A 22,950-nucleotide genomic window follows, 5' to 3' on the forward strand; every position below is an offset into this window, starting at 1 on the left:
CTTATTTCATATATATATAAACTATGAAACTAAAGTAAAATGCATGCCAATAATATGGCAAACCAATAGAGCAAAATGATTACTAAACCCATAAAATAATACTTAAAGAAAAGAAAAAAAGGGGGGAAGGGCAAAATAATAAATAAGAGGGGTATTGTGGAAGGATGCTCCTAATATAATTTAAAATTTGGAAGTCAATTAAAAAGCAATATGAAAGCCAGTTAAAAAAGAAATTCAATGGTGCCCTGACAGCACCAGTGTCCAAATCGTGTGGAATAGCACCAAAATGGAAACGTGAACTACCAACAATACACGACCAATTAAACTAAAAATAATAAAATAAAATAAAATAGACTGACCATTATGCCCCATCTTAACAGAGGACCACAAGGCCAATAATAGTCAGGGAATCTGCATTTCGAACATTAGAGAAATCCATGCAATGACGGAACGATACTAAGATTGAACTACCAATGCAGTAGATTTGCATGACAGTGGTCCTTATGCAGTGAAAAATAAGACGACAGAAAGTCAAGTACTCCCATCGCACAACTACACCACTGACAAAACAACTGTTGAGCTAATATATAGAACTAAATTGGGCTGTAGAGGGCAGTATGTGGACACAGCGTTAGCAATTCGTCACACTACCACCATGCATATATAATCCGAAGTTTAATCAATTCAAATAAAAAATAATAAAAACAAATGTAAAATTCATAGTGCAGACATCATTGGCAGCAAATATGTTCCACTAAATGTTGCATAAAATAAATCAAAATAAATATGAAAATTAATGTGAAAAATAAATGTAAAAAATAGTAATGCAGACATCAGTGGCAGCAGCTGTGAAACATGTTCACAGTTCTTGTGAAAGTTGTCCATGATTTTGAACAAAGTTTGTCAGTCACATGGATGAGACTTCTGAATCACAGTAACGAATTATTGTGATCCAGAACAATCTATGCAGTTTCCTTATGAGGGATCACATCATAAGAAATTTAAGAACATCAGTGCTACCAAGATGATGCCATAAGTTTTTTGCGTGAATCCGTTATGAGTGAACATTATTGTTTCTTGTTACCAAAATTTCATGTGCAATTAGATGACAAATGTTGCAGGAGTGGTTAGAGAATCCTCTTTGAAGCGGATTCTCTTCCTGCTTGACAATGTGTTCGGTCATGAGACTTAGATAATCACAGATAGAAATAATGAAATTTCATGTAAATAATGCTGTTATTCATATGGTTGAGGAGTGGTTAGACTGTAATTATACTTGGGGGGAGGATCTAGAAAAGATGAGAAGGTCTGCATAGAAGGTTTAAAATGCACTTTTCTGCACATGCAAGTAACACATTTCATGGTTTTCTTGTATAATCTAAATGAAATGTAATGATCCAGAGCCAACACAAAACAATCTTAAAATTTTGTTTGTACCATTGACATCATGAAGAATCTCCTTGTTACAGAAAATCCCCCACTTATCACTCATTTGGATATGTCAGGATTTGAATCCATCTGGAAACTGGTTTGACCTGTTTCCAAAGGAATTCATCATAGCCTACCAGGTTTATGAATCAGGATTTAATGTGATCTGTAACTAGACATTCTCAGATAGAGGAAATAGCATTTTTTCTCTGTATTATTCTGGTTTTTCTACCCACACAATATACACATTTATTGTGCAGTGCATTATGACCTTAGATTTCATTCATGCTATTGACATCACTATATAAAAAAATAACAAATTTTGAAGGGCATTGCCACCCACTCCCTTTGTTCCCCACAGTCGACCATTGCATCAAACATGTGTAGCCCTTAGATATTACTGTTGAATAAAAGTTGATTCATTATCGTTCACTTCATTTTTTCCTATGGCAGGCCAGATAATTTTCAAATAGCCCTTTTATATGTTCACTAAAGTTTTATTCAGTGCTGTTTAGTAAGCCCTTTTAAATGTATTGCAGTTCAGGTGATTTCCCCCCCCCCTATTTTTTACCTGTGAATTTATAATGTAGTTAATTAACACCTTTTTTTTTTTTTAAGGCCTCATGGAATAACAGTCAGAATCATTCAGCCCTTAGTAATGTATCATTTAATGGTTCTCCACAATTGCCTTATTGTAGTATTTCACCAGATGGTAGCTTATATAATGAATTGGACTCATCTCTATTAGCCCAGAGCCCTAGAACACCTAGTGACAAAAAGGAAGTACTTCTTAGGCCAAAAAGTTTAGTTGAAAGAGCACGATTAAATGCTGCGTAAGTAATTTAAAACTTTTATAAATGATTCAGAATAATGTTGAATTTGTTAAATCACACAACTGTGCAAATATTTTAAAAGGTTTAATAAGCTGCTAAAATGCAACTTATTAAAACGTACTGTTTTACATAAAAGCCAAAAGATTTTATGCTGTACAGATAATTAGAGAATTCCACAGCACTTTTAAGGAATAGGATATCTTTATCTGACTGTCAATTATAATGCTAATATCCAGCACTTCTTACAGTTAGCTTCCTGAAGAAAAAAACTTTATTTCAAGATTGCAGTGTACTAATTTGGTTAAACTTTATTTTATATTTATATTATTTATTATTGACAGTACTATTGATTTTCGTGATAAATTGAAACAAAAATATTTTTGTGCAATTATGCAGTGAATGTTTGAAATACAGTGGAGCTTGGATAATTCAAAATATTGGTTATTTCAAATTATTTAATTTGAACTTTGGGTAATTCGAAATAATTTTGATGCTCCTTCAGCTTTGAATTATTCAATATGTACGGTATTAAAATTTTATTAAAAAATAGGTTCTGTAGCTATAAATACAATATTTCATTTTCATACAGTATTACCAGCCAATCAAGAAACAAATAAATAGAAAAATTTTTTAAAAAATTTTTGCTGCTCCATAATGCTCCAGTGTAGCCACTTATTGTAAATGTTTTTTAAAAAATTATCACAAATAATATTAAAATGATATTTTATTTTAAGAAGCTTTGCTTTGTTAAAAACAAGGTGAAAAATACCTTGTGACACTATCTAAAAATTAAACATTAAACTAAAAAAAAAAAAAAAAAAAATATATATATATATATATATTTTTTATATATATATATATAATAATCTAGAACAAAACAGAACCCTATGATGTCCTGTTATCAACTCTCTAGAGGTTGCTGCTGCCACAGGTGAAAACATTTCCCACCGGTCTGTGTTAAGAAGACTCAATTCAAGTGGACTCTATGCAAGGAAGCCAGTGGTTTGTATCTCATTAACCATTAGTTTGTTGAAATTGGTGCCGTGAACATTTGATTTGAAGCCCTGACAAATGGAATACAGTTCTGTTCTCTGATGAGTCCCGTTTTAGCCTTCTAATAGATTCTAGACGTTATTTCACCTGGAGACAATGAAGAATGCAGTACCAACAACTCAGAGAAAGGGTCACTTACAGTGGAGGCAGTGTTCTCGTGTGGGGCAGAATAATCATCAACAGCTGCATTCTTCATGTTTTTGATAAGGGTACCGAGAACAGATCCTGGACCCCAGCTCACCCTATGCATTTGAAAGAAACATACGAGAACTTGAAGACAAATATTGAATATGAAGAATGTGGTTGGTTTATCTGTGCTGACTTTAAAGTGATAGGTAATGGACAGCAATCTGGCTACACAAAAATGCCTTGCTTTTTGTGTGTATGGGACAGTTGGGCACTGGAATGTGAAGGTATAGCCAAAGAGGGCCAGTTTGTTGTCTGGATGAATGAATGTAGTTCATAGACCACTTGTAGACTCCAACCTCTCCTCCTTCTACCCTTGCACATCAAACTAGGTTTGATTAAACCGTTTGTGAAAGGTCCCTGCTTCAACTACTTTTATACTAAATTCCCATTTATCACTCAAGAGAAGCTAAAACAAGGTATTTTTGTTGGATCTCAAATTCGCAAACTGATGAAGGACCGAGATTTTGAGGGAACTATAAATAAAAGAGAAAAACAGACGTGGATTAGCTTCTGGTTTGTTGAGAAATCCTTAGGGAATATCAAGGATCTGGACTATAAGAATATAGTTGAAAATATGTTAGCAACCTTCAAGAAGCTGGGCTGCAACGTTGAGTGTCAAGGTACATTTTTTACACTCCCACATTGACTATTTCCCAGAAAACCTAGGAAGTATTAGCGAAGAGCAGGGGTGAAAAGTTTCACCAGGACATTAAAGACATGGGGATGAGGGACCAAGGGAGGTGGGATGTCAGCATGATTGTTGACATATACATAAAACCGTTACTTCTTTCGAATCTTGCAGCCATTTTTTTTGTATGGAGTGGTAGGGAATTCAAATTTTTAATTGTGGTAACTAGGTAGCTCTAACGTATAATTATATATTCAGGATAGGAAGGGAGGAGGGGTTATGCTATTAGTTAAAAAACACATAAAATCCAAGGAAGTGAAGCCAGTCGACATCGATGGACAGTGCAGTGTCACTCACTCACTAGCAAGGCTTTTGTGGATTTATTGGATGATTGTTTTCTACACCAGCATGTTCGGGAGGCAACTAGAGGGAGTAATACTCTTGATCTGATTATCAGTAGTGATTCTTCATGCATTAAGAATCTGCAGATAAAGGAACCACTAGATGGCAGTGATCACAGTGTGCTGAAGTGGGATTTACCCAAGGAGGTAACTACCATCAGAGGTAAAGGGAAGGGTTTTTGCTTTCGTAAAGGCGACTGTGATGGTCTAAGACAGTATTTAAATTCTATACAGTGCGACCAACTGATGATGTTACCAACAGCAAATTCAAAATGGGAAGCATTCAAGGAACTAATCTTGGAAAGTACCAGGCTTTAAATAACAACCAAGAAATATTGTTCAAGGTTCAGGCCTAAATGGTTGTCAGATGAACTAATGAGACATATGGCAGAGAAGAAAAATGCATGGGATACATACAAATTAATGGGTGACATGGAAGCCTATGATAGATAAAAGTTGGTCGGTAACCAAGTCACAAAGGAGATTAGGCAGGCAAAGGCAGATTATGAGAAATCCTTGGCAAAGGATGCAAAGAAAACCAGAAAAGAGTTCTTTACCTATTTAAATTCAAGAAGGAAAGGGATGAATCAGATTGGTCCACTGGATGTTGATGGTTCAACAGTTGAGGATCCTGCTCAGGTGTCTAACAATCTAAACGAGTAGTTTGCATCTACATTCACACATGAGGAGTTATTCAGGAAGGGGAATGTCGTAGGTGAAGTAAACATTGGCAGTGAGCTAGATGATTTTCTAATAACTGAGAGGAAAGTGGAGGAGAAATTGTTGAGGATAAACATAAAAAAGGCACCCGGGATGGATGGGATCTATCCAGTTATATTAAAGGAGGCAGCAAAGGAAGTAAGCAAACCCCTAGCCATAATTATGAGAGCTTCTTTGGACTCAGGGGAGGTACCCATAGACTGGAGATGTGCAAATGTAACCCCAATTCACAAAGGAGGATCAAAGGCTGACACAAGTAATTATAGACCTGTGAGTTTAACTTCTGTTCCAGGAAAATTAATGGAGGCACTGGTTAAAGAAGCACTGCAGGATCATCTGGACAAGAATTCAGTTATAGCTCAGACACAGCATGGTTTTGTTAAGGGCAGGTCTTGTCTGACCAATTTGATTGGATACTATGATGTAGTCACAAAAGAACTGGATGCAGGGAATAACTTTGATATTATATATTTGGATCTTAGAAAGGCTTTTGATACTGTTGCGCATGGAAGACTGCTGCACAAATTGGAGCAGTGTGGCATTGGAGGGAAATTGCTGCTATGGATAAAGGGATGGTTGAGTGGCAGAAGACAGAGAGTGGTAATCAATGGACACTGCTCAACGTGGACTAATGTTTATTAGTGGAGTTCCTCAGGGTTCAGTGTTGGGTCCATTGTTATTTTCTGTATTTATAAATGATATTGATGATGGTATATCAAGCTTAATGTCCAAGCTTAATGGCAGGGTTGTTAAGGACACTACTGATGCTATGCTGCTGCAACAGGATCTGGAAAGGTTGAACAGATGGGCTGAGAGGTGGCAAATGAAGTTTAACATTGACAAATGTAAAGTACTACATATGGGAAACAGTAACCCCAGATCAACGTATCAACTCTGTGGTACTACGCTGACAGTGGTAGAGAATGAAAAGGACCTGGGGGTAATTGTGCAGGCAGATATAAAGTTCTCTGAGCAGTGCAGACAAGCTGCAAGAGTAGCTCATGGTGTCTTGTCAATGATATACAGCAATTTTTCTAGCAGGGATAGGGATGTTATTATTCCCTTGTATAAGGCATTGGTCAGGCCACACCTTGAGTACTGTATACAGGTCTGGAGGCCTCATTTCAAGAAGGATGTAGAGCTGCTGGAACGAGTACAGAGAAGGGCAACAAGATTAGTGAATGGGACAAAGGGTTGCTCTTACGAAGAAAGGCTTAAGTTTTGCAAATTACAGAGTCTGGAGACTAGGCATCGGTGAGGTGATCTGATAGAGGTGTATAAGGCTTTGAATGGCTTGAGCATACTCAATGCCGATGGGATTCTTTCTCTTGCTCAGAATAATCACCTGAGCGGGCATAAATTCAAATTGAGGAAGGACGGATGTCGGATAGATGTGCGGAAATTTGCCTTTAGCCAGCGGGCAGTTGGTTTGTGGAATAGACTTCCATCACTTGTTGTTGAAGTTGATAGCCTAAACAAATTTAAGGCTCAGCTGGACAGGTATTTCGAATGAACGGAGGGGTGAAATGGGAGTAGTGGTTGTGTTTTTTTTTTTTTTTTTTGGCTGATGCTGAATAAGCTTGCTTTCTTGCATCATATGCCTCTACTAATGCTAATGCTAATAATGCTAATACAGTGTAATACGCATCATTGCATTTAGGATTCTATTAGATAGTGTAGTATTGACAATTAATTGATTAAATTTATTGACCTTATTAATTTAAAATATCATGCTAGAGCAACAAAACAATGGGCACAAAGTGGCAGGGGTGCTGTGACTCGGGGGAGAACTGAGGGGGGCGATTCTCCAATGCATCACAGCCTAAAAAAAAAAATGTGCAACTTGTGAAATGTTTGCCGAACTCTCTGGAACAGAACATGATCTAGCCAAGGAGGATGTCTTTATGTGTGCCAGGTGCAGAGAGTGTCTAGAAATTTGGCATCAACTCAGCGTTCTACTGGGCATCTATGAGAGCTTGGGGAGGGTAGATGCCCTCGAAGAAATTAATATGAGGGGCCCATCAAGCTCTCAGCTGCCCAACTCAATGCCAGAGCTCATTCCTGGGCATCAGGCAACACAGCGGCAATCTCCAAGGCAGAATGCGGTGGTCCTAAAGGAACTAAATATTGTTGGTAACTCTATTGTCAGGGAGATGGGGAATATATTGTATAAAAAGGATAGATGGAACAGGACCAGAGTATGTCTGCCAGAGGCAAAAGTTGATGACGTTGTAAAGCATATATAATCTTTTAAGGGCACAGGAAGGGAAAAAGTGTCATGCTGTTAATTAAGAAAAACATAAAATCAAAAGAAGTACATCCAGTTGATATAGATGAACAGTGCACTGTTGAGTCAGTTTGGTGTGACATAAGCACTGTGAAAGCAAAAATAAGAGTAGGAGTGTTGTTATAGGCCTAATGACTCGAATGAGTACAATAAACAATTGTACAGAGAAATAGAGTGGGCTAGTAAATCAGAATGCCTTATAATGGGGGATTTTAACTTCCCAGATATTGACTGGAACTTGTGGTTGGTCACTCACACACTAGTAAGACTTTTGTAGATTTATTGGATGATTGTTTTCTGCAGCAGCATGTTCGAGGGGCAACCAGAGAGGATAACACTCTTGATCTGGTTATCAGCAGTGATCATTCATATATTAAGAATTTGTAGATAAAGGAACCAGTAGGTGGCAGTGATCACATTGTACTGATATGGGATTTACTTAAAGATATAATTACCATCAGGGGTAAAGGAAAGGGTTTTTGCTACCGTAAAGGTGAGTACAGTGGTCTCATACAGTTTTTAAATTCTGTACAGTGGGATCAACTGACAATGCTACCAAAGTAAATTCTAATTGGGAAGCATTCAAGGAATTAATTGTGGAAGCTTCTAAAGGTTTCATACTTATTAAGAAATATTCTTCAAGGTTTAGGCCTAAATGGTTATCAAATGAACTAATGAGACTCGTTGTTGTTATTTGATTTTTAGGAGCATTAGCAATTAAGGCCATATTGCTCCGGGGATATGAGGTGGTCATTCCCTGACCTTTCCACATCCTCCGTATTTGGTGGTCACGGGCTCGAACCCTGGTCTAATCAAGAAGCATGTGCTACGCACTCCTGCTCCTGCCCACCTGGCTATGGAGACGCCTAATGAGACTCGTGACAGAGAAGAAAAATGCATGGGATGCATGTAAATTATCAAGCGACTCAGAAGCTATGGCAGATATAAGCTAATCTGTAATCAGGTCACAAAGGAGGTTAGGCAGGTGGAGGCAGATTACGAAAATTCTTTGGCAATGGACGCTAAGAAAAACAGCAAGGATTTCTTTACTTATATAAACTCTAAAAGGATGAATCTGATTGGTCCACTTCATATCGATGGTTCAACTGTTGATGATCCTGCTCAGATAGCAAACAAACTGAATGAGTATTTTGCATCTACATTGATATGAGGAGTTATTAAGGTTTGAAAATGGCAGAAGGTTATCAAATTGTAGCAGGGTGCTTAATGATTTTGTAATAACTGAGAGTAAAGTGGAGGAGAAATTGTTGAAGTTAAACATAAGAAAGGCACCTGGGGTGGATGGGATCTATCCAGTTATGTTAAAGGAGGTGGCAAAGCAACTAAGCAGCATAATTATGAGAGCATCCTTGGACTCGGGGGGAGGTCCCCACAGACTGGAGATGTGCAAATGTATCCCCAATTCACAAAGTGGGATCGAAGGATGACACGAGTAATTACAGACCAGTTAGTTTAACTTCTGTTCTGGGTAAAATAATGGAGTCACTGGTTAAAGATGCATTGCAGGATCATCTAGACAAGGCTGCAGCAATAATTAAGACACAGCATGGGTTTGTTAAGGGACAAATTTGTCTGACAAATTTGATAGGATATTATGATGTGGTTACAAAGGAACTGGATACAAAAAATAATTTTGATATCATATATTTGGATTTCAGGAAAGCTTTTGACACTGTTGCGCATGGAAGACTATTGTACAAATTGGAGCAGAATGGTATTAAGGTAAGTTGCTACAATGGATAAAAGGATGGTTGAGCGAAAGAAGACATAGGGTGGTAATCAATGGGTGCTGCTCTTCGTGGACTAATGTTATTAGTGGAGTCCCATAGGGTTCGGTGTTGGGTCCACTGTTGTTTTGTATATTTATCAGTGATATTGATGAAGGTATATCAGGCTTATTGTCGAAGTTTGCAGGAGATACAAAGGTTGGCAGGGTTGTTGATGACAGTAATGGCAGTGTGCTACTGCAACAGGATCTATAAAATTTGGGCAGATGGGCTAAGAAGTGACAGTTGAAGTTTAACCTTGACAAATGCAAAGTACTGCATATGGGTAGAAGTAACCCCAGAGAAACGTACCAACTGTGTGGTACTACACTTAAGGTGGGAGTAATTGTGCAGTCAGATATGAAGTTTTCTGAGCAATGCAGACAGGCTGCCAGGGCAGGTCATGGGGTTTTGTCAATGATATATAGGAATTTTGCTAGCAGGGAAAAGGAGGTGATTGTCCCTCTGTATAAAGCAATGGTCAGGCCACGCCTTGAGTACTGCGTACAGGTCTGGAGGCCTCATTTTAGGAAGGATGTAGATTTGCTTGAGCGTGTACAGAGAAGGGCAACAAGATTGGTGAGGGGAATGAAGGAATCCTCTTACCAAGAGAGGCTTAAGTTCTGCAGATTGCAGTGGCTGGAGACTAGGCACCTGCGCGGTGATCTGATTGAGGTGTATAAGGCCTTGAATGGGTTGAGCATGCTGAATTCTGATGGGATCCTTCCACTTGTTCAGATTACGAACCTAAGGGGGCATAAATTCAAATTAAGAAAAGACAGATGTAGAATAGATGTGCGGAAATTTGCCTTTAGCCAGCAGGTGGTTAATTGCTGGAACAAACTTCCATCTGTCGTTGAAGTTGATAGGTTAAATAAATTTATGTGGAACTGGACAGGCATTTGGAGGGAATGGTGTGATTTTTTTTTTTTTTTTTTTGGCTGATGCTGCATAAGCTCATGCACTTGCTTCCTTGCATCACATGCCACTACTACTATTGCTGTATGCTGAAGGGGGATTATAAAGTAGAAGGATCAACAAGGAAATCAAAGAAACAACAATTTGACCCATCATAGATCAATTTTTAAAATGAGAGGTGAGTGTTTACTGGAATTTTTACCACATTGCCCTTTTTAATAATGTTTTAAACATGTATTTAAATATAAAAGTCTGGTAAAAGTAGCATTTTGTTATAATTTCAGTGCACAAATTCTGCTAAAATTAATAAAAATTTGTGAAAAATCAAACTTTCTTTCGTGATTTTTGAAGAAACTTAATGTGATGGAAACAAACAGAAGTCATTTTTGAAATCAGCATTAGAAATGATTTCGAAACACCCTTTTCTGAGAAAACGTAAGTAAATTTTTTTCAAAGTGCAGTGTAGTGTTATCAGTTTCTGTGGAAAGAAATTTACAATTATTTCTTGTATATCAATAATCTGATCAATAATTAACGGTCCAGATTTAACAATAAAATTGTAAATCCATTGGTCAAAAGCAGGTGTGTCGAAATGAGAAATTTCTGTGGGCATCACACTTGTGAAATTACTGAGAAGGATATTAAATATTTTCATGTATTTCCTCTTGAGCAAAAATATGCAGAAAAACATTTAAGAAAGTTCATATAAGTTTTCAATTTAATTTTATATTACTGTATCTCCTCATTATCACCAGTCATCAATATTTTCATATAGATTTAACCTTTTTAACCTGTGAAAATTGGCAACACTTGGAGAACGGGGGGGGGGGGTGCTAGGTTACATGCTTGGTCTAAAATATAGCATGTAAATAAATTTGTTTATATTCCAGAATGGCTATATAGGGTTGAAAGAACTTTATCATATTAAGTGATTTTGTGAATTGCTCAGCTACATACACGTTGATTAGAAATTTTACTAATTAATTTTGTAATGATGTGATATTTCTTTTGTCTATTAAATATGATTTTTATTATTGATGTATTTATTGATGTATGTATTTTGATTTATGTATATATCTTTTATTGTTTGTAATCTTGAATTTGGCTGAATTTGCTAACATAAATTCTTTGTGAATGCTAATATATATATATATATATATATATAGGCCCAAATTTAATAATGAAATTGAAAATAAATTGGTCTAATATATAGATATTCTTCTGCTTAGAAATTTAACTTGTAGTATTCTGCTTAAATAAATATTTGTAAATTTATATCACTCATGAAGTTTGTAATTACTGAATTTCATATGCATACCTGAGGAAGACTATGGACTTATCTACTAGCCACAGATGTGCACACATAAGCTGTGGGACATGTTTATCTGTCAGACAGTACGTCATTTGAAAATTACATTGTGCATATGTCAAAATTGAAAGACAGTATTGTTTTCATTCTGTGAGCACAATTATTGCCATCCTTGAAGTTTGCCCAAAAAAAATTAATGTTGCAGATCCTTCCTCATTTCAGTGGCCTTGTTTGTATGTATGCAAACTAGACAAACATTTGGAGTGTATGGATGAGTGAAACGGGAAGGGTATTTTTTTTTTTTTTGGCTGATACTATATAAGCTTGCTTTCTTGCATCATATGCTATGCTAATGCAGACACTCCATATGCATCATTTGTCCTGAACATTTTTTAGGTATGGTCTTTGTTCACATTCTTCATCTTCAGAATGTATCATTAGAAAATGAAAATATTTCTTTTTTTATTTAAAAAAAACTTATGAGTGATGAAAAAAGAAGAGTAAAAAATTTACAAGTTTGTAGAATGCAGCTTAACAAAGACACATCATTAATTGCAAAGGTTTGCCTCACTGCTTTGCAGCTTCTTTCAGTATGACATGGTAAATATCGTGTACTTCGTCTTGCCTATTTTCTATAATGTCAGTATCATATATTCTTTAGTGCTCAGGTATATTAACCCTTGCTCCAAAAGGAGCTGTCTACTGTGAAGATCAAAGCAAAATATCTAATAAGCTCACCAAGAACATATCTACTGTTGTGTTTTTTCCGTTGAGCTGAAATCTTAGCTTGTTTAAACTTTTCCTGTTTATCTTATCTTGTTTTAAACTCCAAATGGCTAATGATTTCCTCATACTCAGATTTCACCTGCTTAACCCGTTGTAGACGACGTTGTAGAGCGAATATCATCTTTGAAGGGCACAAAAGGTGATATAGTTGTACACGTTGGCACTAATAATATTAAGAGTAGGAGACCGGCAGAATTACTTAACAAGTACAGGTCACTGTTGAACAAAAGCCGAGAATTAGGGTTGAATTTGAAAGTGTCTGCAATTCTGCCCAGACACGATAGGAGGGAGTATATGATGAGAGCCTTGTCGATCAATTCGGCCCTGGAAAGATTGTGCAAGGCTCAAGGGGTAGAATTTTTTTCAGCCTGGACTGTACTTGTTAACAGGAGAGATTGCTTCTACAGGGATGGGATACACTTAAATAGAAAGGGTGCAAGAATATTTGCTGATGCTATCGAGGCAGTGTTAGGTGGGTCGGAAAACTGCTAGCTTGGGGGGAGACAAAGACCAATAGATTGACAGTAGCCACTGGCAGAGGTGAAAGAGATTCTTGCACTGCTTCTATTAGAATGAGCAGAAGCCTGAAAAACAAGATGCATGGTATTTCAGAGACTGCTGGGAGCCATTGCGGTACAAGTAAACACATGGGTTGTGTTAGGGTAGCTAAGAATAGAAACAGGTGCAGGTATACTTGCGTGTACACCAATGCTAGGAGTTTAGTAAATAAATTTGATGAATTTGAGGTATTGCTCAAAACATCGAAGGCAGATATTGTTGGGATATCAGAGACATGGTGTCACACAGATATAAGGGATGCGGAACTGCAATTTGGGGAGTACAACGTCTACAGAAAGGATAGACAGGATAGGAAGGGGGGAGGTGCTATGCTATTAGTTAAGAAACACATAAAAACCAAGGAAGTGAAGCCAGTCGACATCGCTGGACGGTGCAGTGTGGAGTCAGTTTGGTGTGACATAAACATTGGGAGATCAAAATTGAGAGTAGGAGTGTGCTATAGGCCTAATGACTCTGATGAGTATAATAAGGAACTGTACAGGGAAATAGAGTGGGCCAGTAAATCAGAGTGTCTTATAATGGGAGATTTTAATTTCCCAGATATTGACTGGAATTTGGGGGCTGGATACTCACACACTAGCAGGGCTTTTGTGGATTTATTGGATGATTGTTTTCTACATGAGCATGTTCGGGAGGCAACTAGAGGGAGTAATACTCTTGATTTGATTATCAGCATTGATTCTTCATGCATTAAGAATCTGCAGATAAATGAACCACTAGGTGGCAGTGATCACAGTGTGCTGAAGTGGGATTTACTGAAAGAGGTAACTACCATTAGGGGTAAAGGGAAGGGTTGTTGCTTCCGTAAAGGCGACTACGATGGACTGAGACAGTATTTAAATTCTATACAGTGGGACCAACTGGTGATGTTACCAACAGCAAATTCAAAATGGGAAGCATTCAAAGAACTTATCTTGGAAGCTACTAGGCTTTACATACCAACTAAGAAATATTGTTCAAGGTTTAGGCCAAAATGGATGTCAGATGAACTCATGAGGCATATGGCAGAGAAGAAAAATGCATGGGATACTTACAAATTAACACATGACACAGAAGCCTATGATAGATACAAGTTGATATGCAACCAAGTTACAAAGGAGGTTAGGCAGGCGAAGGCAGATTACGAGAAATCCTTGGCAAGGGATGCAAAGAAAAACAGCAAAGAGTTCTTTACTTATGTAAACTCTAGAAGGAAAGGGATGAATCAGATTGGTCCACTTGATATTGATGGGTCAAGTGTTGATGATCCTGCTCAGGTAGCTAACAAACTAAATGAATATTTTGCATCGACATTCACACATGAGGAGTTATTCAGCGAGGGGAATGCCAGAGGTGTATTCAACTCTAGCAGTAAGCTACAGAATCTTGAAATAACTGGGAGTAAAGTGGAGGAGAAACTGTTGAAGATAAACACAAGAAAGGCACCCGGAGTGGATGGGATCTATCCAGTTATATTAAAGGAGGCAGCAAAGGAAGTAAGCAAACCCTTAGCCATAATTATGAGAGCTTCCTTGGACTCAGGGGAGGTACCCATAGACTGGAAATGTGCAAATGTGACCCCAATTCACAAAGGAGGATCAAAGGCTGACACAAGTAATTATAGACCTGTGAGCTTAACTTCTGTTCCAGGAAAATTAATGGAGGCACTGGTTAAAGAAGCACTGCAGGATCATTTAGACAAGACTTCAGTTATAGCTCAGACACAGCATGGTTTTGTTAAGGGGAAGTCTTGCCTGACCAACTTGATTGGATACTATGATGCAGTCACAAAAGAACTGGATGCAGGGAATAACTTTGATATTATATACTTGGATCTTAGAAAGGCTTTTGATACTGTTGCACATGGAAGACTGCTACACAAATTGGAGCAGTGTGACGTTGGAGGCAAATTGCTGCTATGGATAAAGGGGTGGTTGAGGGGGAGAAGACAGAGAGTGGTAATCAATGGACACTGCTCATCGTGGACTGATGTTATTAGTGGAGTCCCTCAGGGCTCAGTGTTGGGTCCATTATTGTTTTCTGTATTTATAAATGATATTGATGATGGTATATCGGGATTAATGTCCAAGTTTGCAGACGATACAAAGGTTGGCAGGGTTGTCAAGGACACTACTGACACTATGCTGCTGCAACAGGATCTGGAAAGGTTGAGCAGATGGGCTGAGAGGTGGCAAATGAAGTTTAACATTGACAAATGTAAAGTACTACACATGGGAAACAGCAACCCCAGAGCAACGTATCAACTCTGTGGTACAACACTGACAGTGGTAGAGAATGAAAGGGACTTGGGGGTGGTTGTGCAGGCAGATATGAAGTTCTCTGAGCAGTGCAGACGGGCTGCAAGAGTAGCTCATGGAGTATTGTCAATGATATACAGGAATTTTTCCAGCAGGGATAAGGAGGTGATTATTCCATTGTATAAGGCGATGGTCAGGCCACACCTAGAGTACTGTATACAGGTCTGGAGGCCTCATTTCAAGAAGGATGTAGAGCTGCTGGAACGAGTACAGAGAAGGGCAACAAGATTAGTGAATGGAACAAAGGGGTGCTCTTACGAAGAAAGGCTTAAGTTTTGCAAATTACAGTGTCTGGAGACTAGGCACCAGCGAGGTGATCTGATAGAGGTGTATAAAGCCTTGAATGGTTTAAGCATGCTCAATGCTGATGGGATTCTTCCTCTAGCTCAGAATAATCACCTGAGAGGGCATAAATTCAAATTGAGGAAAGACAGATGTAGGATAGACGTGAGGAAATTTGCCTTTAGCCAGCAGGTGGTTCGTTGGTGGAACAGACTTCCATCCATTGTGGTGGAGGTTGATAGCCTAAATAAGTTTAAGGCTCAGCTGGACAGGTATTTTGAACGAACAGAGGGGTGAAGTGGAAGTGGTTTTTTTTTTTTTTTTTTTTTTGGCTGATGCTGCATAAGCTTGCTTTCTTGCATCAAATGCCTCTACTAATGCTAAATGCTAATGCTAAACCCTCCCACAACCCTGTACAGAAGTATAATGTTGGGGGGATGGGTTACAAATCAACTTTATTATATGCATCTGAGTTGCATTTTGCTGTGTAATTACCTCAAGCTTTTTGTCCACCTTGGCTTCCTCTTTGTGTGGTACTTCTGTAATTAAATGAATGCATTCATGGCTTTGATGTCTTAGAAGTACTCTATGGTTTAACTGTACTTTCTTTCATATATTTCATCCCAATCAATTGAGACTAAGAAGCTTTTAGCTTTTTCCCTTATCCTTAACCAGCATTTTGTCATTTTCCCCCTAGGACACCATGATCATTCACTGCTAACTGTTCCTTGCTTGGATCTCCTTACTTGGATCTCCAGTGATGACCAGGTCAAGGACATTGTGCAGTTTTTACCATTTGTTACATGCTCATACAGATAGGTCAGCAAGTTTATTGAAACATCTACCCCATAGGTTGAGTTGCCAGCTCACGATTTCCAACCAGTGAGTATGAAATGCAGACTTTACCACTCAACTGCATATATGTACACTTATCGTCATTGTCATCTCAAGTTTTTTGTCCACCTTAACTTCCTCTTTGTGTGGTACTTCTGTAATTAAATGAATGCATAACCCCCCCCCCCCAACTTTCATTTACTGCTATCTTGCAATACACAGACTATGCTCTCCTCAAAGTTTCCAAATTGAGGTACATCTTATTACATAATGCAGCTTTTGATCAGAAACATAAACCTTTTTTCCCTTCCATTCTTGCATTTCTTTCTCATACAATACATTCCAGAATGAAACTGTATATCATCATTATACCAAGTCTCAGTTAACCTATTTGTATCATCTGTCTTTGAATTGCAGTGTGCGCATGATTTTAGATCTCTGCTTAGTAGCCTCTCACTCAGTGGTGAGCTGTGAATATTTTAACAATGGGCTCGCACTTTTGTCGACGTTTTGATGTGAAACATCATCTGAGGGGGTGGGGACCTACCGAGTAAATCTGATTGGTCACAGAAGTGACGGCGTCTGCCAGAGGTGCTTCCCACCCTCACACCCCTAGTCTGTGCAGAACACTTATTAGTAGTATGATTAGAGTGCGTGACACATTTTTTGTGACCACTACAATATCTCGAGTTCTAACTTTTTAGAATTTTTGAATAGTATGACGTCATCATACTTCCTGCAATTACTACTGCAGTAAGTATGATTGCAAGTATTTGTCATATGACTACAACAATACAAAGGTTTATCAACAATTTCTTTTTTCGTCTTGCATTTTTGCATACACAGCTGTTTGCATAACAGCTGCGTTGTTTCAACTAAAAGATCAGGTACCTCAATTGACACTGTTTTCAGAGATATTTAGATACGTTGCAATCGCAAGTATACATCTCTTACTATAGTTATCATAAATCCCTTGTGTCTTGTCTTCCAGAAATTATGGAAATTTGTGAATGATCAATAAAATATTTACAATACAAAAGCTTTTTTATTTCGTAATCAGTATATACAAATCAAAATATCTAAAAGAAATGCGAAGGATGTTTCACATAAAACCATCTACTGCGCATGCTCAGCAGATTACCGACTTTTTTATTCTTTTTTTCTACAACTAGGAAAATATAATGGATACATTGTTTTCATAATAAAATTTTCCCATATCACAAATAACATAAAAACTATCAGAACATTCCACAATATAAAAAATATTATATAAAAACAAACTATTCTAGAAAAGGTACACAAAAATCACAGATTCCATGAAAAAAAAATTATTACACAAATATTCAAGAAAAATTTATCCTAAAAATTGCCATATGCAATTTACTTTTTTATTAATATTTGTTGTTGATCTTCTGCTTTGCTCAATAGCTGAGCAATGATTACAGAGGAATGATTTAACGTAATGATCCGGATCAAACTGAAGCAACGGTTTTCCATTTAGATGTATGGTCATCACAATCTGCAATGTGTTTAATTGTCAACATTATTCATTCATTTATACAATATTATTCATTATGCTGAAAGCTCGCTCAGCTTCAGCACTGCTAATCGCAGTGGTTTCAAAGATATTTCTGGCTTTCCTAATTGAAAAGGGAATTTCAAAGATTTTAAAGATAAAACTGCCTTTCACAAAATCTCTAAAATCATTAATTTTTATTTCACATTTTATCAGAAAACTTAAATTTCTTATTCGTTTTTCACTGTCTTCCCACCAAGACAAAAGTCCTTTCATATTCCACGATATCTGGTAGCATATGTTTAAAATTTCTTTTAATGGTATCATTATTTTCTTTATTTAATTTAAAATCACTCTCTGTTGCATTAATAACTTTAAGGATAAAACAATGCATTTAATAACTTGTCACAAGGTAATTTTTTAAATGTGTTCTTACTTTCGATTTTGACTCCAAATTAATTCCACTTCAACATGCTCTCAAATTTAGCTTAAGAATTTTTCAAATTAGCAATAGCATTGATAGTTCCAATAATTAATTTATCTGCTTTTACCATAATGATTCTGTAAAGCTTTTGAGAGGTAAGAGAGCTCCTGCAGGATGTCAATCATTAGTGCTAAATCTTTAAGAAATTCCAGATTAAAAGCCGGTTTAATAATCCCGAATATTTAACTTCTGATTCAAAATGTTTGCACAAAGCGGGATAATTCCTCCAACCCGCAATTGCCGTCCACAAGCTACATCATGGCCCGAACACACGACCAGTCTTTATAGTTTCCACGTCAAGTTCTTTAGCAATCATCCTTAATTCACTGGTTTTTTGGAGATTGGAGATACAATGCTTAGTTTTTTTGTTTTTTTTTAAATTATTGCCTGTATGCCATTATATTTTAGAACATTTTCTGCACAGTGAAAGCCTCAACGAAATTTCAAAATCTGCCAACATTTCATCTTCGTAACGTTTATGTAATATCTTAGTTGCCTCAACCCCCTATTACTAGTTCTTTGAATACTGTGCAAAATGTTGGAATCACACGGATATTCAGCTACTATGACCATGTAAATATAGACGGAGAAATTTACTGGAAGGTGTGGATCACTCACTTCTCCGAAAAACATATGCCCGTTTGTCGGAGTAAAGGGGAACCACAACACAGGTTGACCAGAGGCTGTTATCCGTGTCGGGAATCTTCTTAATCCTCTGGATATGGAAAGTATATTGACTAGCATGACTTCTTGGTATGTGACTGACTGCATAGGTTTTACGGACACCACTAACATTGTGAAATGGTAATCCCTTTCACCCTTAAATCGCGCTTTTTAATTACCTAAAGACCAGAGGTGAGAACAATGTATACAAAGTTGTCTCTCATAATCCAGTTGTTATGTGGAAATTTTATTTGTTCAACGAAAGCTATTTTAAATGTAATTACCAAGGTGAATTCAAAAAAATTTGCTATAAAGAAGTTTGTTAAACAGAGGACCAACTGTAGGTGGTAGATGACTTTCATCAACCGGTGCAATACCACCACTTTGCTTATTGGAGGCTTGAAGTGGTGAAACCCATGTTTAGTCTCTAGAGCAAAGTTTCCGGCATCCCCCTCCCCCCATACTTCTCCTTCAACCCATGCACGGTACTAAGTACTATAGGTTTTGATACCTTTTGTGTTTGGGGTTTTCATAAAAAAAAAAAATAATAAATAAATAAATAAAATCAAAAATTAAGCAATTTAAAAATAACTGGTCGATTGTGCCATTAAAATGCTGGGGATGGGCCCCCACTTGCCCCACCGTAGTTTCAGCTCTGGATACTCAATAATTGCATCCAGGATTTCATTTGTAAAATAAATGATCGTCTCAACAATGGACTCGCAAATTTTCAAAAAAAAAAAAAAGAAAGAAAGAAAAAGCTCACAAGCCCATTCGAGCCCCCTATAGCTCACCATTGCTCTCACTACTCTTAATTTATTGGATTTCGATTTATTTTTATTTCAAAATGTTTAAGGAAGTAGTTCTGCTGATGTTGTGTTCATTATACTGATATCAGTACAATATAAACTTTAATGTTCTTTTATATAATTTCAGAGGTATTTTTTATAAGGTTATAAAGTATATATTTTATAGCATAATACATAATATAATTGTTTGATGGTATGAACCAGAGCTTAATCTTAATTGTTTGATGGTATGAACCAGAGCTTAATCTTAATTGTTTGATGGTATGAACCAGAGCTTAATGGTCAATACGGTTCTACGTTGATATCAATATTTGTAAAAGAATAAGAGACTTTTACCTCAATATGATACATAGAGCACTTCCGTATGATACTATCCAGAAATGAAAAAAATCAAAAATCCTACATTACAGTAAGAAATAATTAACAATAATTAAAAATCAAATGAACATAATTAAAAATCAAATGAACACAATTAAAAATTAAGTAAAAAATTAATTTAAGGAAAAAAATGCAAAACGATTTTTCTTCCTGAAGCTGACAATGCTTTTCGACCCTAAGTAGTGATCACAGGAATGAAAATTACCGAATAGGGATGAGCATGGAAACTTAAATAGGGATTATTTGTCTTCGCGCATGCACGTAAAGGACCATGAGTCTATTAGATTAGATATGGCCGATGAACATTAACAGAATTCTCGCGTAATTTAATTCCGACGGTTTCTGCAATTAATAGTCTTGTATAATTACGTTGGACACTTAAGTATTTTGGCCTCGTTAATTAAAAAAAGTGCTTTTCATTAACAGCATGAAAAGCTAATTCTGACGCTGCTGAATGAGAAGCACGAACTGAGGCTGCATGTTGATTAACACGAAAATTCAGAGGAAACCGCGTAGAACCCTGATAAGATGAGTTGCAATCACCGCAAGAAATGATGTATACTAGGTCATTTATTTGTGTTGCAAATGAGGAAAGGACTGAGCAGTTGTTCAGTTTAGTGTGTAAAATTCCGTATTGGCCTGTATAATTTTAAATTCAATATCTTTAAATAATCTGTTAAGTTGTTTGTGCCACTGTTCAGCTTTACATGAACTTCAGGAAAATAAAGACATTATTATTCAGAGAGCTGACAAAGGAGATACAGTGGTAATAACAAGTGATAATACTCAATAAACCTGATTATATTAATAAGTTAGTCAGTGGTATCAGATACCTGCACTTATCTTGAAGTAGACCTGGCACTATTTATCAATTTGGTCAATCAGTACATTAAAATGTTAACCATGTATCAAAAAAATGACTACATTACTATGGCTCAGTTAAAGGAATTGAAGGCCAGAACATACAATATTCCTCACTTTTCGGTCAGGTAAAATTACATAAGACCAGCTTTCCTATTCAGCCTATTGTTTCCTACAGAAACTCGGAATTTTCATCCTTGGCCACACATGTATATAACATTATAAAACCCTTTAGACAGGTGATACAATTTGGGATTAAGAACTACGATACACTATTTAATAACCTTAAGGACTGTAGACTTGCGGTAATGATAATTTATTCTCACTAGATATTACCTCGTTATATACGCATATAAACGTTGAATACACATTAGATATTCTTTGCGATATGTTAAATAATAAATCGATACCCATTAATTATACAAAGCTTCCTATTAAGGAAATTTTTCACTTAATTAAACTCTTAGTTGAAGCCAATTATATCACCTTTTGCAACAAAGTATACAAACAAATTTTTGGTTTGCCAATGGTATTAAGCCTGAGCGGCCTAATATCACAGATCTATTTCTCAGTGATTGAACATATACATTTGACGGCTTTTGTACCCTGTATCACATACTGTGGGAGGTGACGATGTTCTAGTCATTACCAATAGTAGCACTATCCAAGACATTTCACATTCATTTAATAATATTCATTCTAGACTCAAATATTATTTGAGAGGGAGAATACAGATACTAAGTCATTAAATTTTCTAAATTTCACGCTTACTCGGGACGCAAATAAAATCCAATTTAACATCTATCGTAAACCTACAAACACCTGTATGCTTCTGCATTATAGCAGCTATCACCCGTTCACTTACAAAAGATCGATTATCTTTAATCAATTTCTCAATGCTTATAAATATTCAACGATCACCATCACCATTCGGGAAAAAGTGTAAAATAGCGGGGGTGTACACAGTCAGAAAGCAGGTGGCAATAGTGAAAACCACTGATATGTAGTTCTCCATGCACCAGGGGTCCAAGTTCCTGCCAGTGAAACATGTTCCACACCATACAACAGTCTCCACCAGCCTGCACTTTTGATGCCATGCATGATGGATCAAGAGCCCCATGTTGTTAATGCCAAATCCGTACACAATCATCCACTCTGTGGAGTAAATAACGTGACTTCTTCCAATCTTTTAACATCCAACTTGCAGCTCTTTGCACCCGGCGAGTCTTTTATGCCGATAAACCTTGGTTAGGAGAGGATGCCATAGGGGTTGTCTGCTGGTATAACCCATACACGTGATGCATGGTCATGCCAGATATTGTTCCGGGTTGTCCCATGTTGTATTGGGTAGTCAACTCTTCATCGTTAAGATCAGAATTGAGACCACGTATATTTGTGAAATGAATTAGGAAGTGATTTTAATGTTCACAACTCCAGCTGGCTTCCACTTTCTAGTCACACCGACCCAGCTGGTCGAGATGCTGAGGCTTTTGCAATTACTAATGACCTTGCACAGATTGTTCATTTACCTACAAGAATACCAGACAATCGTAATCAGGCAGCCAACACTTGATCTTTTTCTCACAAACAACCCTTCTAAGTACACAGTCGAAGTGAGAGGTCCTTTAGGCACTTCAGATCACAACTTGGTGATTGTCTCTTCTCAAATGGAGCCTTTATCTCACGGCTATTCCCAACCTCATGTTGTTTGGCATTACAAGAAAGCAAATTGGGATGACCTGCGAAATTTCTTTTCTTCTTTTCCTTGATCAGATTACTGTTTCAAAACTTCTGTTGTCAACATTTGCTCAGATCGTGTCAGTGAAATTATTCTTGCAGGAATGGAATCCTTTATCCCACACTCCACTTTAAAATCTCGTCCTTTATCTAAACCTTGGTTTTCCAATA

General features: G+C 37.0%; 1 protein-coding gene across 1 annotated transcript in view; it reads left to right on the plus strand.

The window, feature by feature from the left end:
• LOC150076874 (unc-112-related protein-like) overlaps nucleotides 1-22,950 on the plus strand; it is a 176,575-nt gene that overhangs the window by 53,191 nt on the left and 100,434 nt on the right. Inside the window, exon 6 of the mRNA XM_090385709.1 lies at nucleotides 2,047-2,261. Coding sequence (XP_090241835.1) covers nucleotides 2,047-2,261 — 215 coding nt within the window. The remainder of the gene's footprint in view (nucleotides 1-2,046; nucleotides 2,262-22,950) is intronic.

The sequence above is a fragment of the Mastigoproctus giganteus genome, chromosome 12 (genome assembly GCF_048544385.1).
Source record: "Mastigoproctus giganteus isolate SK-2022 chromosome 12, ASM4854438v1, whole genome shotgun sequence".
Taxonomy (NCBI): Eukaryota; Metazoa; Arthropoda; class Arachnida; order Uropygi; family Thelyphonidae; genus Mastigoproctus; species Mastigoproctus giganteus.